General features: G+C 35.4%; 1 protein-coding gene across 1 annotated transcript in view; it reads left to right on the top strand.

Annotated features, from left to right (window-relative positions):
• The window catches only part of LOC103585338 (chromosome unknown open reading frame, human C15orf41), a 179,233-nt gene that overhangs the window by 18,770 nt on the left and 142,183 nt on the right, over positions 1-18,280 (top strand). The window contains exon 4 of the mRNA XM_008566265.1: positions 3,331-3,391. Within this exon, the coding sequence (XP_008564487.1) occupies positions 3,331-3,391 (61 nt within the window). The remainder of the gene's footprint in view (positions 1-3,330; positions 3,392-18,280) is intronic.

Here is an 18,280-nt window from a genome sequence, read left to right as displayed (position 1 = left end):
AGATTTCTTTTATTTATTTATTTTTATGGATTATGAATATTCATGAGATACAAAGCTGATTGTCACCCCTTGTGCCCAAGATATGAAGGCCAGATTCATACTGGCAGCATACCCGTTACCACAAATTGTGTTAGTACCCTGTGTCCCTCACCCAATTATCCCCTACCTCCCTCCCTCTCTCCCTTTTCCCCCCACTCCACTTTGTAGCCCAAGGAGTGTTCTCTCCTTCTGTGAGTCCAATGTACCACTGTGGTCTTTCTTTCCTTCCTTCTTTCTCTCTTAGCTCCCACATATGAGTGAGTACATGTGGTATTTATCCCTCTGTGCTTTGCTTATTTCACTCAACATAAGTTTCTCCAGACTCATCCATGTTATTGCAAATGGGGAGAATTTCATTTTTTTTTTTATGGCAGAGTATTATTCTATTGTGTATATATATATACCACAGTTTCCTTATCCATTCATCCATCGATGGACATTTACTACAGATAGATCTTCCATATGATCCAGCAATCCCACTTCTGGGTATATACCCAGAGGAATGGAAATCATCATGTCAAATGGATACCTGCACTCCCATGTTCATCACAGCTCTGTTTATAATAGCCAAGACTTGAAACCAACCCCTACCACTTCTAAAGTGTTATAGAATATAGTTGGGAAACAAATTTGGGAGCAAATACGTTCAGAAGCAGATCAACCCTTTTCAACATATGGGGGCACCTCACTAGGCCTCAGGGGATCAGGGTTCCATTTGTGAGCTTCACTGCTGACCAGCTCAGAGAGCCCAGATGGGTTTCATTAGTGCCTTGGGGTGCGGTTTCCTTATGTGACCAACTGAGAAGCTTTACCAACCTTATAAATAGGAATTTCCACTTTATTAAGAATGATCGTACTTCAAACATTATTCAGACTCTGTAGATATAGGGGATTGTTATTAATGTTTGACCATCTCCTGTTTCTTTGAATTTGATAGAAGTGCTCTATTGTTTATTACCAGAATCATGATTGAAGTAACTTTTATATGAAAACATGTAATTTTGACTCAAAACAACAGTTCTCTGGCACGAGGAGTGGTCTGGCTATTCCCTTTGTTGTTCCCATCAGTGCTCACCATGACACGATGCCCCTTCCCTTCATGCAGGTCTCTACTCCAGTGTCACTTCCTTAGAGAGGGGCTTCGTGACCAACCCATCTATGTTTACATTTTATCGTAATGTATATCATTATATTGTATATTTATTTCCTTTTTTATTGCCAGTCTGTCCTCCGTAATATGATCTCTGTGATGGTGGAACCAAGGATGTTTTGTTCCCTGCTCCTTCTGAACCTGGAATAAGGCCTGATACATAGCTCTCAGAAATATTTGTGGGATAGATGACTGTTGGGTGGAAAGTTGTAAAGATATCATAATATCAGTATAGGCTTAAATACTCTGACTCAGAATCAAAACCCTTAATAAATATGCATTTCTGGTGATTATGAACACACAATTAGTTGGTTGACTTGACTGAGCTGGTTGGGTGTTCCTTGAGCAGGCCTATCAGTGCAGTGGACATATTCGTGTGAATCAGCGTGAGGTTCTTAGCTTACCTGTTTCCTCAGGACCTTTCTCTAAACCAATTTGCCTTGTTTTATTTATTCTTTCTTCTTGCCTCTGAGAGTCCTTATTTCCCAGTTAGTATCCTGAATAGTATATTCAAGAAGGGCCCCTATATGTGGAAAATGGATTTGTTAGAATTATTTTGAAGATCTAATGATCCTGAGGCTCTCCCCACCTTAACTAGCTTGCTTTTTCTCCACTTTGCTTACATGAAAATTATACATCCTTGTAAGTGTACTTGTGAAATAATATAATTTAGTATCTGTTTCTGGCAGTTATATGGAAGACCTCACCTGTTGACTTGGTTTTTTAGTATGAGGCAAATATCCTGAATTTATTTACTTAAACATTATACTGTAGGGAAATTGTTCATGCCTAATTCTATTGTCTTTTCCAATATGGTTTTAAAAAATTATTTAATTAGTCATTCATTAAAGAAATTACATATATACATATATATGTATATGTATTATATATCACCTTCTGTAAACCAAGAACCGTGGTAGGCATAATAAATTGAATAGAATACAATTCACCAACCCTCAGGAGGTTTTCCATTACAGTGGGGGATGGGTTTATGGTACGGAAGCAACTAACATGCTGTGTTCCATGATAGAGAGATGTACAGATTGCATTATGAGGGGCACTCAGTTTACTCTTGGATGGTGGTGGATTGAAGAAAGTGACATCGGAGCTGAATTGTGAGTTATCCAGGTGAAGATGGCAGAGTAGTATAACTAGGAACCAGATTATGAAGAACCTTGCAAGAGCTCTTAAGTAGATATAATATAATCTTGAAATTTTTTTTTTTCCTTTTTGTCTTTTTTACTGACTGGTAACGGGATCGCAACCCTCAGTGTCGCCCCCGTACCGGGGACTGGCAACAGGATCGCAACCCTCGGTGTTGCGCCCACACCGTGCTCAGCCAGTGAGCGGGAACTGGTCTCCACATGGGATCCGAACCCTCAGCGGGAGCGCCGCCGCACTCCCAAGCGGCGCACTCTCCAGTGCGCCACCGGGCCGGCCCTAATCTTGAGATTTAATGTGGGACCTTTGACGTGCTTTAAGGAGAAGAATGGCACATTCAGATTATTATTAAAAATATATATATAGCTCCAGCTTCCATGTCTGGGATGGATTTGGGGAGTTTTATTTGTTTCTCGTTTTTTTTCAATGGAGTTAGGAGATGATGGGAGCTGGAGGATATTACAGAAATCCAGGGCAGAGAAGACAATGGCTAGTATTGCCTGTCAGAGGTGTGCTGACCCACTAATGACAAGCCTGTCCATTGTTTTCTTAATACGGTGTCAACCAGCCCTACAAAGCAGAGGTAAAGAAAAAGGTGAGATAGGTGCATGGATGCTTTTTTCAAACTATAGGAGTCACCTTATTTTCTTTCCATGCAGTGGTTGTGTTATAAACAAGCCAGAGTGATATGGATAGAAATCACCTCTGTGTTCATTGTGTATGTTAGTAAGTGAAAACAAGGGAGACAAATGGGCTTATACCTCTTGACCCCAACTTCAGTTAGTTAGTTGCCAGTGGTTTTGAGGCAAGTTGTTTTTGTTATCCTTTTCCCTTCAGTGCTTTCCTATGACAGTAGTGTACTTTAGCTAGAGTTGAGCGTGACATTTGCCCAGGAGAAACGTGTACACACAGGGGATGCTGACAAGTCTATGCTGGCCTTTTCTTGTCTCTGCATTACCACATGGCTTTGTCTTGTCTAGGTACCTGAATGGAGTGGTGAAAAATGGAGCTGCCCCAGTGCTGCTGGAGCTGGCCAATGAGGTAATGTTATTGTTATGATTTTATTTAAACCTGCATGAAACCTAAAGGGCCTACCTAGAGTAGCTTTGCTTAGAATTGCAATTAATATTTAAATAAATAAATAAATAAAGATTTTTAGGTGCATTAGATGTTTAAATTGCTCCCTGATCTCTTTGTACTTTTAATAATTGGGCAAAGAACTTCATGTATTAATAAATCAGTTGACATAATTGGTCTACTTCTTTTAAGGAAGATGTATAAACAGCTTCTTGGTTTCTTCTTTTGTGGGAAATTTCAACCAAACAGCTCAGGACATGCTCTTCTTAGGATATGTTGTCTTAATTTAGTGTGAAAAATACCTTTGTCAGGTCAAGAGAGCGATACCAAAAAAGTCTGTGCTCTTATACAAATGAAGAGAGAAATTGTATACTTCAAGATGTAGCATTTACTTCGTTCATTTTTTTTTGTCAGCAAACTTTTATTATAATAGAGGATACATGCCTTACAGAAAAGTCTCTTTCTTCATATGAAGAAGCATGGTGTTGTTATTAACACTGAGTATAAAGTGATTTATTGAACTTATTTAACTCTGATCTGCTTCTGTTTGGGGAAACAAATAACAGCCTTACATCTAAAAAAAGAAACCCTAAAGATTTCCCATGAATGACGAAGCTGTAAAAAGATCATAATAGTTGCAGAGAGAATACTGAAAAAAATAAAATATTTAATTCCTAAACTTTAAAATATTTATCCACTGTAATAAGAGCAATACAATATTTAGTCTGATGTGGAACTGCTTATGCAAACCTCATAGGGGTGGAATGAAATGTACACTGTTTTTGTGTTGCATTATAATGGAAAACATAGAAGCAAGGCAGAAAATGTGTGTTTGCATTAAAGATGACTCGGTACTGTGAGCATTAAGTGTTGCAGTAGCAGCAAGTTCTACATGCTATATTAGCAAGGAAGGATGGCTTCTCTCACAGCTTCTGTCTGCTGTACACTGCTGCAGTCAGCAAATGAGCAATTACCTATCAGTTACTAGAAGGTTTTAATAGTCTAGGCAATGTCTACACAATCTGATAGGATAGTTAACATGTAGAATGGATTTCTCTCCTTCTCCTAACAAAACCCTATTCGTTTTTTTTTTTTTTTTTTTTTTTTTTTTCCTATTTCTGGGACAGGGTGGTTTTTAAACATCTCCAGACTTGTTTGTTCTAAGTTTACACCATTAGTAACTTGAGGTATCTGAGTTTTAACTAGGAATTTAGTGATTGTTCTTTATGAAAAAGAAGAGTGAGCTAACATCATTCTAGATGCAGCATCTAGAAAGAATATGACACAAATATAGTACTCATTTTTATAGATGATGATGTTGATGATGTAAGTTTTATATAGTAGCAATTTATATTCATTTGAGTTTTTAATGGATAGTTCTGTTGAGCTTAGCTTACTTTGCTGAGCTCAACTTCCATCTTCTAGTAATATGGAAAAATTTAACCCACCAACACATTTTCTCCTACATCAATAAACCTGTTGTTTACCATGAATATATAGCAATATTTAGCCAAAGAAAAGAAATAGTTATTTAAAGATTCCCCCCCCCCCCTTGGCTGCAGATTAGTACAGAAAGAATAGCACTTTTATGAGATTGCTAATTCATTAGGGAAATTTGGGAATAGCTGATACCAGATTATGGCTTCTAAACAACCAAGCTGCCATTTTTTATATGATAGTTAATACTTAAATGACATATGCTTGCATCTGGTGACAATTGATGTGATGGTAATATTTTATGAGTCAATATATGTAATCAGTGGAAACTGTAAAAATTGATGAGAAATATATAACATTGGTACATTATTACACTGTGCTACGACTGTTTCAGACATGAGCTCTGTATTGTTGTTGATTTGAGGAGTATGGGCTTTATGTGACCATCACTGATTTTATAAATGTCTTAATACTTATATTCCTGTTCCAAGACTAAAAATGAACATTTTAGGAAATCTCACTTTGTTAGCAATAATATCAGTCATTCTGTTCTCTCCACACAAATATTTTCAAGTGAGATTTGAAGCACTATGAATTTTACTTACATGCTAAATTCTGACGTGAAGCATGATGGCCCTATTTCAGAGAAAGATGGACACATGATTAATATGAAAATTAGGGAGATGCAAGTACCTGAACTAATAAGGTAGTCCTTATTCAGGCTGGACTACCTTCAGTAATTTCACCATTTTTCAAGTGTCAGCTCTGATGTGGGTTACTTGGAATAAGCAGCTTCGTGGAAAGCATTTCTTTCTACTTGGGGAATTTAAGGGCATCCAAGTACATACATATTTGAAAAAACTGTTCATACAAATGAAGCCAGCCTTTTTGTCTAGTTACTAAATCAAGATAAAATTTTGGTTTGAATACGAGACTTGAAAACCTGTTAAGAAAAATTCATGGTGATAATATATGAGGAATATTACTGTTTTATACCTAAGATAAAAAGACTTGCATCATTGATTGCATACAGGTATTGCAGTACCTATTTCCTGGTGAAATTCAATCAGTGGTTAAATAAAAGATCTGAGAACCAAAAAGGAGACAATATCTGTAAAAAAGAGAAGATGCATTTTTTTATTAATTAAGATGACTGTTAGACTGAGTATTCTTTGTTTTCTGTTTGATCCTTTTATAAAAAAAGGTTACCTTGCTGGGTTCTGTATTAACTAAATTGATAGGTAGCATTTCAGATAAGCCTAAGGATGGTGATCTTATAATGTAGTTATTATTGTTGTATTTTATTATTAATATCTCTGCAATATAGTTATTTTTCTTTTTTCAAACAAAATATTTTATATCTAAGGAACTTATACCAAAATCTTAGTTGTCTTTCATGGCAAAGTAAAATCAACACAATCCATATTTTTAATGATTAAGAACATTTAATTCAGTTTCTGAAAACATTACTAAATGACAAAAGGGCTTTTTATTTGAAATTGTATTCAAAACAATATAAATATGGAATGTTGGATAGAAAGAAGGATGGCTAGAATAAAAAATAATATTGGCTTACCAATAGAAAAAATTGAGGTGAGAAAACCACATTTCACTGTTTTAGATGAATACTATTTCCAAGTTGTTCCATCCTTTTTGTTCCAATGTTGTATTCAATAAATAGGCTATTGTGAAGCCACCTTTTTAACTCCACACTTGCCAGTAGATGGACTGCCAGTCAAAAAAGCTATTAAAATTCTTCCAGACAGAAAATGGTTTTAAAAATCTTCTTATGATTATATGACAAACCATTATTATTAAAGGTTTATCATTTCAAAACGTAACAGAAAATGTTAAAACTAGTGCTAGGCTGTAGAAACTTAATCAATTTGCTGATGATGCTAAGTTATCTTCCTTTCTTTTCTTTGTCTTTTTCATTCCCCCTTCTTTCTTTCTTCCTTTTTTTTTTTTTCTTAAAGTAAAAAGCTTTAAGATACTGTGGCTTATATTCTGACACTTTCTTCCCCTTCACAGCAGCGACCTGGCTGGCCTTTGGCAATGAAATTCAATGCACATGGCTCCGCAGTCAAATCATCAAATTTCCCTGTGCGTGTGTATATTAGAGTTTTGTAATGTGTTTCCATTATGAAACAATGTGGGGATAATTGTCTTTGGTAGCAATTAGCTAACAGGTTTGTTCAGTGCTATTGGCAGAGGCATCCATCACGCCCTTCCCTGACCACACTTTTTGTCTAGTGTGGACTATGGAGATCAATAGAGTTCTATATAGGGGAAATCACCTCAGCTTTAATGAGCTGCAACTCTCAGTTGGTCTTGGTTTGTATTTTTAATTTTTTCCTTTTAAAATTAGAAATCAGGCAAAAAATCCTATTCCTTTGGGAGTGGAGAGTACTATGAATGTACTATTACTTTCATTAGATCAATGCTTAGTTTTAAATTGTTTTTCCTTCTGTAAAAAAATGTACCAAATAGCATGCGACATATAAGCTGTGTGATTTCAGTAACATATACTTAAATTAAATATCCACTTTTAAGGAATACTTTGGGATTTTTTGTGGGGTAATTTTTAGAGTGTGATATGTACATTCTGCCAAGTAGTTAAAAAGAAACCTGAGAGCCCCTTGTGATAACAAAAAACTTTGTTATATTGATTTTGTTATTGCCCCAATTAAATACTGTTTTACAGTTTTTTTGACTGCTTTTATGTAGTACTGTTGCCGAGCCTCATGACAAAAGTAATATATTGATAGGATAGGTTTTAATTTAATGTAAGCTATGTGGGAGCTGATTTTCAGAGAAGGCAAGCGACTTGGGCATAGTCCTGTAATTTTCACTACGTAAAGCTGGTTTTAGAATTCAGACTCCCAATTAAGTCTGCTCAATTGAGTTATTTTTCTTCCTCAAATTAGATACTATAGGGAAGTTTACCTATATTGTGCCATTTTCTTTTCCTCATGAAATTCGAATGAATCTGAAGTTGGGTTGTTCTGGGAGAGAGTAGTTAGCATTTCCATGGTTTTCTGTGGCTTCAGAATAACACAGTGAGGTAGATGGAGTGTTCGAGGCCAATGTACAAGTGAGCACACTGAGACGCTAAGAAGTTGTAAGTGGAGTGGCAGTAAAGGGCATGGTAGTGAATGGCAGTGCTGGTACTTGAATCCAACGCTTCCAGCTCCTCATCAACTCCTTTATTGCATTATGGTGAATAAAGTAGCAGTTAGAAAAATTGTTGGGGAAAGCATGTCAGAATAGGATTGCAGTTTTCTTGTCACATGATAGACTTGGGCAAAAGCAGGAGATGAAGAGCTCTTCATTTATCACACCATCAATCTGAGTGATTGAGCCCTACCTTGCTCAGCAGTCTTCCAAGCATAGTACCAACAGCCTTTTGATTAATCATGAGTATAGTAGATTACATTTGGGTTTTTAAAAAAGTGAGTCCTTATATTTTAAACAAATTCTTTAAGTATCAAATTCATTTTTTTTTTTCCTTTTTGTCTTTTTCCGTGTCCGGCAACGGATCGCAACCCTCAGTGTCGCCCCCGTACCGGACCAGGACCAGCAACGGGATCGCAACCCTCGGTGTTGCTCCTGCGCCTCGCTCAGCCAGTGAGCGGCCGGTCTCCCTAGGCGGGAGCGCCGCCGCGCTTCCCAAGTGGCGCACTGTAGCAGTGCGCCACCGGGCCGGCCCCCAAATTCTTTTTTTTTTTCCAGCTTTATATCATGTTTTCTAATTGCACTAAGGGAGAGTATAATTGGAAAGTAGTGACCATTTACAGACTGAGTTGCTAAGGAAGTCTGAATTTTAATTCCTTGTTTTATAATCTACCACTGGGATCTTGCTGTCCCATCTTAACTTTTATAAGAATGCTAGAGATTTTACGTTTTTTTTGTTTTTGTTCAGTGCTCCCCAATTTTAGAACAGGTCCTACTCCTTGTTAAGTCTCAAATGTTTTGTGTGAGTCAATGAGAGAAGGAGTGAGTTTCACACTAAGAACTGTGACTTTCTACTAAGAATCATACTACAGAGAACTCTGTTAATGAAGACTTTTCTAAGTAGAGTGGACATGAAAATGGAAGTATTCTTAAACAGAAGATTATTTAAATGTTCAGTTCCTTAATGAAAATCCATCATCTATAACTTACTGTACATGGTAAGCACTGTTATTAATAGGGAGGCTGGCATTATAATAAAATTATAAGTTAGGTGTGTTGACTGTTCCTTAGTCTGACTATAAGGCATATTAAAATTTCAGAAGAACCACTGAGAAAATACCTCAGTTCTCATTATAAACTGATGATTTTGTTTATTTCCTGAACATTTTGTACAGCTTTTTTGCTTTATTCCATATAGCAGTATATTCTTTCTGGCTTTGGGATAGACCATAGTTAATAGTCATATCATTTCAAAATGAACAATATAGTTGAATGTAGTTTGCAGTGAAGATGAATGTTTTGTAGAGCTCCTCTATATTTTCTTAAGGGGAGGTGCTCTTCTACCTAATGTGTGTGTAATTTCCCCACCCTCCAAATGGAATTATGTTTTCCGCAATGAGATTATTAAGTTTTGTTCCTACTTTTTGAATGAGCTTAATCACTTTTCAAACAAACTGGTTTGGAGCTTTTGGCAGTGTGTGCTAGGCCATCAGTACACAGTACAGTCATCTTTAAAATTCTGGGTTTAATAGAAGGAAGGGTGAGAATGCATCCAGTAGGTGTTTGGATCTGCTTAGACTTTACCTGGTCCCGTACTAGCAATGCTGGAATATTAATCCAAGAGTTATTAGAGTGCTGACTATATTCTAGGCACTATGATAGGTGCTACAGTAGGTAGAAAGAGGAATAAATCCCGTCAAAGAACTCATAGTTTAGTCGGATGTGTGAAACATGTACATAATAATTATGATTCTTTCTATTCATTTAGAGGTAAAAACATGCCAGAAGGAGCCAAAGGAGAGATAAGTTCTGGTCTGTTGAATTAGAAGAGGCTTCCTGGATTGAGTATTGCAGAGATGGAGGACTATGTGAGAATGCATCCAGTAGGTGTTTGGATCTGCTTAGACTTTACCTGGTCCCTTACTAGCAATGCTGGAATATTAATCCAAGAGTTATTAGAGTGCTGACTATATTCTAGGCACTATGATAGGTGCTATAGTAGGTAGAAAGAGGAATAAATCCCGTCAAAGAACTCATAGTTTAGTCAGATGTGTGAAACATGTACATAATAATTATGATTCTTTCTATTCATTTAGAGGTAAAAACATGCCAGAAGGAGCCAAAGGAGAGATATGTTCTGGTCTGTTGAATTAGAAGAGGCTTCCTGGATTGAGTATTGCAGAGATGGAGGACTATTTAAGACAGAGAACGGTGTGAACAAAGGAAGGAAAATGGAAAAGTTTGAGGTCTGCTTAAAAGCAGTCAAATCTCTAACTAACAGCTTGTATCATGGTGGAGATTGAAGTTGGACAGATCAGTTGGGGGTCATCTGAGAGAAGATACTGAATTCCAGACCTAGGCTTTTATATTTAAATGAACAGGCAGTGGGAAGTCATTGATCGTTCTGAATAGCAGAGTGACATGATCAGAGCTTTTATTTATTTTTTTCCCTCAACAAGGCAGTTATGAAGGACATCCTTTACCTAGAGGTAATCAAGATTGTAATTCCTAGCATTTTTGTGTAACTCTGTCACCTCTGTTCTACTCAAGAAATCATATTGGAATACAACTGATGGAGAGTAATATTATTATAGAAATAACTAAATCAACTTTCATTTGTTTTTTAAAAAGTACTTATAAATTTTGTTGGTATTAGTTATAAGAAACTTGCAACACACTTTGTAATTGATCATGACACAGAGCTGTGTGTTGTTGATAGCAGTTAAAAACCAGGTTGAAGATGATCTGGCAACACTGTGTAGAATGGGTTGAAATGAGGAAATACTGGATGTAATGAGAAAGACCAATTAATAAACTATTGCATTATCCTTAGCAAACTTCAGGTCTGAACTAGAGTTTATAATGGAAGTGATAGAGGAAATAAAGTCTGTAGAACACGGCAAGTTACTGGACACTGGTAATGAGAAAGTAAAAGGAACCCAGGATGAATCTGAGAATCCAAACTGGGGTATCTCAAACTAAGAATACTAAGAGTTGTCCTGAAAGGGTGAAAGAAAAAAATGGAATTGAGTTTGGGGTATTAAATTGAGGTTCCAGAGTGCATCTTATAGAATATTTCTGTAAAGCTGTAAATGTGGGGTTCTGAGAAAGAGCACCACATTTATGTTTGTGAATCGTCTATTAATGGAATATTCTTTTCAAGATACTTCAACAAAGAGGAGGCACATTCTACATGTGAACTTGATACTTAATTGTTCAAGTGATTATTTATTTCACAGGATTATTAGTGATTGAATTTCCATTTGCATAGTTACTTGAATTCTTTTGCTCCTTAAATGACAGTAAAGCAAATGTAAGGAAATAATATATATTCCAGGAATTAATACTTCGTTGAGAGGAAGTGAATGCATGGAGCTTCTCCAGCTCGTCTTACAGGGGAGTGCTTTCAACTATTTGTAAACCTCTTGTTTGTTGGTTACACATTTATTAACTGGGGAATGTGGTTTTTTTTACACATTGCACATGAGTGCTTTTCAGCCTGTTATAAAATTTAAAAATGTTAAGAAAACTCAATTCAAAGACGTTTTAAGCTTCCACATGATGTTAATGTTTTCCATTTCTTGAAAGCTCTGTTGTATCCTATTCTATCCTTTGAAGCCTGTTGGTCTAGACAATTCAGGTGAGATTCCAGGGGTAGGAATTCGAACCTATTCTGGACTCTGAGCTTTTGTTGATAAAAAATTGTGTCTATAATTAGGCATTTCCTTGTATCAATTTCTAGACTTGCTTTTTACATCTGGTAGTATAAGAAAATGACTTATTTTCACTAGTTTGAAAATGAAGTATGGAAGCACATTCATTACTTGCTAAGTATTAATGATAATGATTGTACTAAAAAATTTTGTCATTCAAGAAGCTTGGAATTGGAAATTAGATTCCAAATATGCTTTATATACAATGTAGTCAGTGGCATTTAATGAACTCTCCACTATCCATAATCGTGGATACAGGCAGAGGATGGTTACTTGAAATTCAGAAAAAATGTACCTTGGTTATTAATGTTGATATCTTCCTGAACTTCTTATAAATCTTGCTAATTATAGAAAATCTTTACTGATTAATATTCCTCCATTTATGTTTTTCTCAACAACTTGTGAGGAATTTTTTTATGTATAAAAAGCAAATTGATTAATGGACAGGTTGTTAGGGTGGAGGAAGATGATGGTGAGAGGGTAGTTGGGGAAGGACCAAAGAGATTCTTTACTGATTAATATTCCTCCATTTATGTTTTTCTCAACAACTTGTGAGGAATTTTTTTATGTATAAAAAGCAAATTGATTAATGAACAGGTTGTTAGGGTGGAGGAAGATGATGGTGAGAGGGTAGTTGGGGAAGGACCAAAGAGATTGCAGGTTAACCCACAACCTGAAGAAATATGAAGAATTAGGATTGATGACTTGTTTTTGCTTGATTTGGACAGAAATATCCCCCACCCCCCACTGGAACTTTTGTCTCAAAAGAGATCTAGATGATTCATATATGTATGGTGCTTATACATGCTAAATTTTCTGATACAGTCCTGATTTCATGTAATTTTTTTTCTGTTTAAAGAAAGTGGTTGAACATTTTTTAAATGAAGAAAAAGTTTTTAGTACTTTAAACAATACTTTCTTTTTCATTTAAATAATTTATTTTTTAATCGAAACTTACAGATTGTACATATTTATGGGGTAAAGACCCATATTTCAGTACATGTATATAATGTGTGATGGTCAAATCCGGGTAGTTAACATATTCATCATCGCAAGCATGTATCATTTCTTTGTGATGAGAACATTTGAGCTCTTTTCTTCTAACCATTTGAAAACATACAATAAATTATTGTTATTTATGGATGCCTAGCCTACTGTATAACCACTAGAGCTTATTTTTCCTATCTAGCTGTAATTTTGTGTCCATAAACAATCCCCATCTTTTCTCCCTTCCCCTTCCCAGCCTCTAGTCACCACAATTCTACTCTGTACTTCTAAAAGTTCAACTTACTTATTTGAAAAAAATTTTATTTATATAGATTAATATGTAAGACAAACCCTATGTTAGTTAATATTTATTATTGTTTGGTATGGTATATTGATATTTGACACTTTTGGTCATTCTAGAATATTTATTGCAGAATGATGTTGATTTGCTTTTCTTCTTTATAAACACAATCACTTACAAGAGGTACTTTTTTGTTTATCTTAAGGGAAGTAGTTACTTTGGACACCAAATTGTATCCTTGCTCATTTTAATTAAAGAGCTGTTATAATTATTACTTTTTCTTAAACAGGTAAGTTGACTAGGGGACAGAATTTTTGCCTAAGCCTATGAAGATACCAAGTCTTTTACAATTATATAATTATGGACTGGAATGTGGAAATTATGGAATGGAATATCAAGTGATTTTCCCCCTCCCCCCATAATGAAGTGCAAGATTGGGAATATCGTGGCTGATATTTTCATGGGGGTTGACAGCTAAATTGAATTGCCACTAAACCTAGTCTCTTTGCTCCCTTCTGCAGGCTACTGGTCTTTATCTGTACCCCATCTTTGCTAACCTTTGCCCCTTCCCTTCACTATACATACACATCTGTCAGAAACTTCAACGTTATCAGAACGATGTTCTTAACTATGTTGTGCCTTTTGTGTAAGCCTGTGTTGGATCCTGTGCTGTGTTCTCCCATTTGGTTTTAAGCCTTGGACATCAATTTTGACCTAAGTATTTAGATTTCCTTTCAGCCTAATGCATTCTTTCTACAAAGTACCCCTAAACTTCAAATTTTCTTTTTCTCCTGGGGTTAGGGTGCCTCCTACTTCCCCATCCTGTAATTAACTCATCTCTTGGCTCCCATTGTGTTTCTGCCACCTCATCCACTGGTTTAGATCACCTTTTAATTTAGATGCTTCCTCATGTCTTTACTTGGTTATTAGCTGCTTAAGGCAATTCAAATAGGCGATATTAATGGCATCTGATACTTACTTAGCATGTATTATATGCCAGGTACTTTCCAAGTGCTTTACCTACTTTGATATTTAATATTCAGAACAACTTTACAAGGCAGGTAGTAGTATCATCCTTATTTACAGATGAGGCAACCAAGGCACTGAGAGCTTAAGTGACATGCCCCAGGCCCCCATGAAGGCTCCAGAGTCAGAGCTGAGGCTTCTGTCTGCCAAATGTGAGGACTGATGTGACCCTTGGGCTGTTGTGTGCATGGGGATGGTATCCTCCTGTGCTGTTTGTATGAATAAACCTGAGGCAGGAAAAAAAAGTGATTTGCCCCAGGTCATGCAGTAAGTAGTGACGTGATTCAGAGCCCATGCTCCTCACAGTTATGCTAAACTGCCTCCCTATGGAGAAATGTATTTTGTAACACAATTTTGTGTATGAAATTTGTGTAGCAAATAGTTGTTCTGAGTCAGAAAGTTTCTAAGTCAGTACTGTAGTTAACAAATGTTGTTGCCTGGATACAAATTCATCAAATTTTCCAATTTACCCAAAAAGAAGTCCTATTTTTTGTAACTCTCCAACAGACTTTTAAGTGCGTGGATAATTCATTTATTATGTCATATAGCACTATATGTCTTTATAAAAAGGAGTCTTAACATATAAGTGCTTAACCTTTACTTCTTAATGATGAGCTTTTAAATTGTTATTGTGCTGACATAATTAGGTGTAACGCCTAAAATGCTTTGTGTGTATAGCTATAAAAAGAAAGTAATGTGATCTAGGACTGACAGTAAAGCTGTATCTAGGAAAAAATCCTATGGAAGGTTGAAATTGAATGTGGTAACTGCAATTATCTAAAAGGAAGTCTATTACCTTATGATAAAACTGTCAAAATAATGATTGGGTACTCCCACAAATTGTACAGAGAATCAATAAAACCAATATTACGTCACGGTTTGAGAATTTAGGAATTCCACTTTCTCTTAATTCATGAGAGGATGCTAATATATTTAAGAATGAGATAATTGTAAGGTTTTTTTTTTTTTTTTCCTGCTTCATTTCATAACTGTTTTCAGAGTAAATATATTTGTTTGAGAAGCTTAATAAACAACACTTTTGGAAAAATGCCAGATAAAATTTTGCCAGATAAAACTATGCAGACAATAAGAGCTGCTTTCTTTGCAAGAACAAAAATACAGTATTTTGAGTAGATTGTAGATAATATCTGCTTCATTCAGGGCCTATGTCGTGACCTTTAGGATAATAGTTGGTCTATGATGTCATTGTACACAAGCTAACCTTTGTATTTTAATGGGGATTAGCAAACTTATTCCTGTTAAAACTGATTATTGTGTGTAGCTGAATATTTTGTTTTCTTCACTAAGTTACCTATCCTCCAATTTCTCATTTTTGTTTTTCAGTCTAAGAATACGTTTTATATAACTAACCCAGGACTAATTTTTGGTGGGCTCAATCTTTCTTGTCTCATTTCATCGCTTGGTCCCACATCCAAAAATATCTGTTGACCTGAAGTAAATATTTTGTCAATAATGTACTTACCATTTACTTGTGACTCTAGGATTGAGAGAATATTAAGGAATTTTGTAGATAACACTTAGAATGTTTGAATAGAAGTTTATAGTTTACAGAATGTTTTAACTTATTTTATTTGATCCATACAACAACTCTTTGACATAGTTAGGCAAATGCTATTGTTGCAGTTTTATAAACTGAAGCTCAGCATAAGTGACCAGCCTAGACATCCAGTTAGGGCAAGACCTGGGCCTTGAACTTGGACCATCAAGCCCATGTGCTCCCCAGCTCACTCTTGTTAACGTGCATGAACGTGCAGATAAACAAACAGAAGCAAAGAGCAAGCAAAGGAACTCTGGGCTTCTAATTTTAGATTCTTCCCCTTTCCATTATGAATGTGAATTAACAGCATTGTTTAGATATTCCCTAGGTGCTTAGCTTACCTCAGTATGATAAAAGTTTTTCTCCTCTTTACCTAAATTTCATCTATTGCAATTTATGTGCATTTCAACACTTGTTGAGTTGGAATCCCAGTTTGATCCTATACTAGCTGTCACCTTGGGAAACATACTTTGCTCTTCTTTAAAATCAGATAACAACTTGTACCTTTCAGTGTTGTACAGATTAAAGATGATTTCATAAATTGCCTAGCATGGTGCTTGGCATAGTAGACCCTCAAATGATAGTGATTTTTGTAGCCATAGGCAGTAGTATTCTAATAGTTACTTGAAGCATATGAAGGAATTAATTCGTCTTTCACCTTCTTTAGATACTCTTGAAATTTGAATTCCCTGATAATTTTGGATGACCTTTTCTGACACCTCTTGAAATTCTTTTTATGACACTCTTTATGGAGAGAAATTAATTATGGTTTTATTGAAGCTGCATAGATTGGAGGCTGGTCTCAATTGCCTGAATTCTTTTTCTAATTTATTGTATCTTATGATAAGATAGTAACATATGTTTAGGTCTACCTGCACATGTACTATGGCAATTTACGTTGTTTTTTTTTTTTTTCTGCTATAGTTACTCATAATTTTATCTTATACTTAAGTGATCCTTATAAACAATACTCTCTCAAAAGCAACAGGAGTTGAAGGTATTGATAATGAAAGGGTAAAATTTTTCATGGAGTCATTTCTGGGGGCAGCAACTCTACTGGTAAGGTTTTACTTTTGTTGATAGAGTTTTTATTTTGGAATAATTTTAGATTTACAGAAAAGTTTCACAGATAATACAGAGAGTTCTTCCTTATACCCATCACTCAGGTTTAGTTACCCGCTACCTTAAATTACTGTAATATATGTGTCAACACCAAGAAACTCTCATTGGTACATTACTGTTAACTAAACTCCAGATATCATTTGAATTTCACCAGTTTTTCCAATAGCAGCCTTTTTTCCGTTTCAGCATCCAATCACATTGCATTTAGTTGTCATGTTTCCAAAGTCTCTTCTGATGTGTGACAGTTACTCAGTATCTCCTTGTTTTAGATGACCATGTTTTTGAGAGGTATTGGTCAGATATTCTATATACTGTCTTTAATTTGGGCTTGTCTGACGTTTTCCTATGATTAGGCTGGTGTGGGTTATAGGTTTCAGAAAAGAATAGCACAGAGATGAAGTTCCCTTATCATCCTGTCATATCATAAAATGTCACATCATGTCATATCAAGGGGTACATGATATCTGTATGACTTATCAGTGGTTATGTGAATCTTAATCTCTTGCTTAAAGTAGTGTTTGCCAGATTTCTCCTGGCAAAGTGACTATTTTTCCCTTTTCATACTCTATTCTTTGGAAGTAAGTCAATACATCTAGTCCACACTCAAGTTGAGGAGTGTTATTAAGCTCCACCTCCTGGAGAGAGATATTATTTGGATTTCTTATATAAGGAAGTTTTATCTCATTTCCCTATTTATTTGTCATTTATGTATTTGAATGTGTATATATTTATTTTATAATTTGGGTTATAATCCAACTAGACAACTTTTATTTAGATTTAGGAGTTAAATTTGGACCATACATTTTAATATTTTCTTTTAATTCCATACCTATTCTTTTCTTTTTTATGATACCCATAAACTGAGCAAACATATGTCCTTGTGAGTCATTCATTTCAGTGATGAAACTATTTAACAGCAGTCCCAAGTAAAGCTCCTTTGCAGAAAGACTGATAAAATCTCTGGTTACATACTCTTCTTCATAAAGAGGCCTGTCAATACTGTAATAAGTTGCTGTCTGACCTAAATTTTGATAAATCTTTTGTATTTATTAACAGACACTTTAATTTTTTGGTTTTGTTTTATTTTTGCATGTTAACTCATTTTGATTATTTGGGACAGTACTTTTTGAAATGGAGAAATCAAGATAAAGGTGAATCTCTTCTTTAAAACTGGACCTCATTTGGATTCTTTTCTATGCTTCAGTTACCACTCTTCCATAAATTATCAAAAGTGCTGGATAATCAGTGAATACCTTTGTCTACAAGGCATTGAGTAGGCAGAGCCTGTTTGATTTATTTTTGAATTTCTCGTTTAATCTTGGTTTTCTGTATTTCCATAGTAACTGTTCCTGTTGAGTTTTTAGACCAATATTCTAAACATTTGGTAAAGAATGAGAGAGAGAAAAGTATGGCTTGTTTAAAAATATTCTTTTAAATGATATATTGTATATTTAGTTACCTCAGTTTAGACTTTCAGCATTTTTATTCATAGGAGGAAAAAATGCTAAATCAGAAAGGAGAGAGAGTATGTTGTG

Source organism: Galeopterus variegatus, unplaced genomic scaffold (assembly GCF_000696425.1).
Source record: "Galeopterus variegatus unplaced genomic scaffold, G_variegatus-3.0.2 Scaffold232, whole genome shotgun sequence".
NCBI lineage: Eukaryota > Metazoa > Chordata > Mammalia > Dermoptera > Cynocephalidae > Galeopterus > Galeopterus variegatus.
This window is presented reverse-complemented; position numbering and strand designations above follow the sequence as displayed.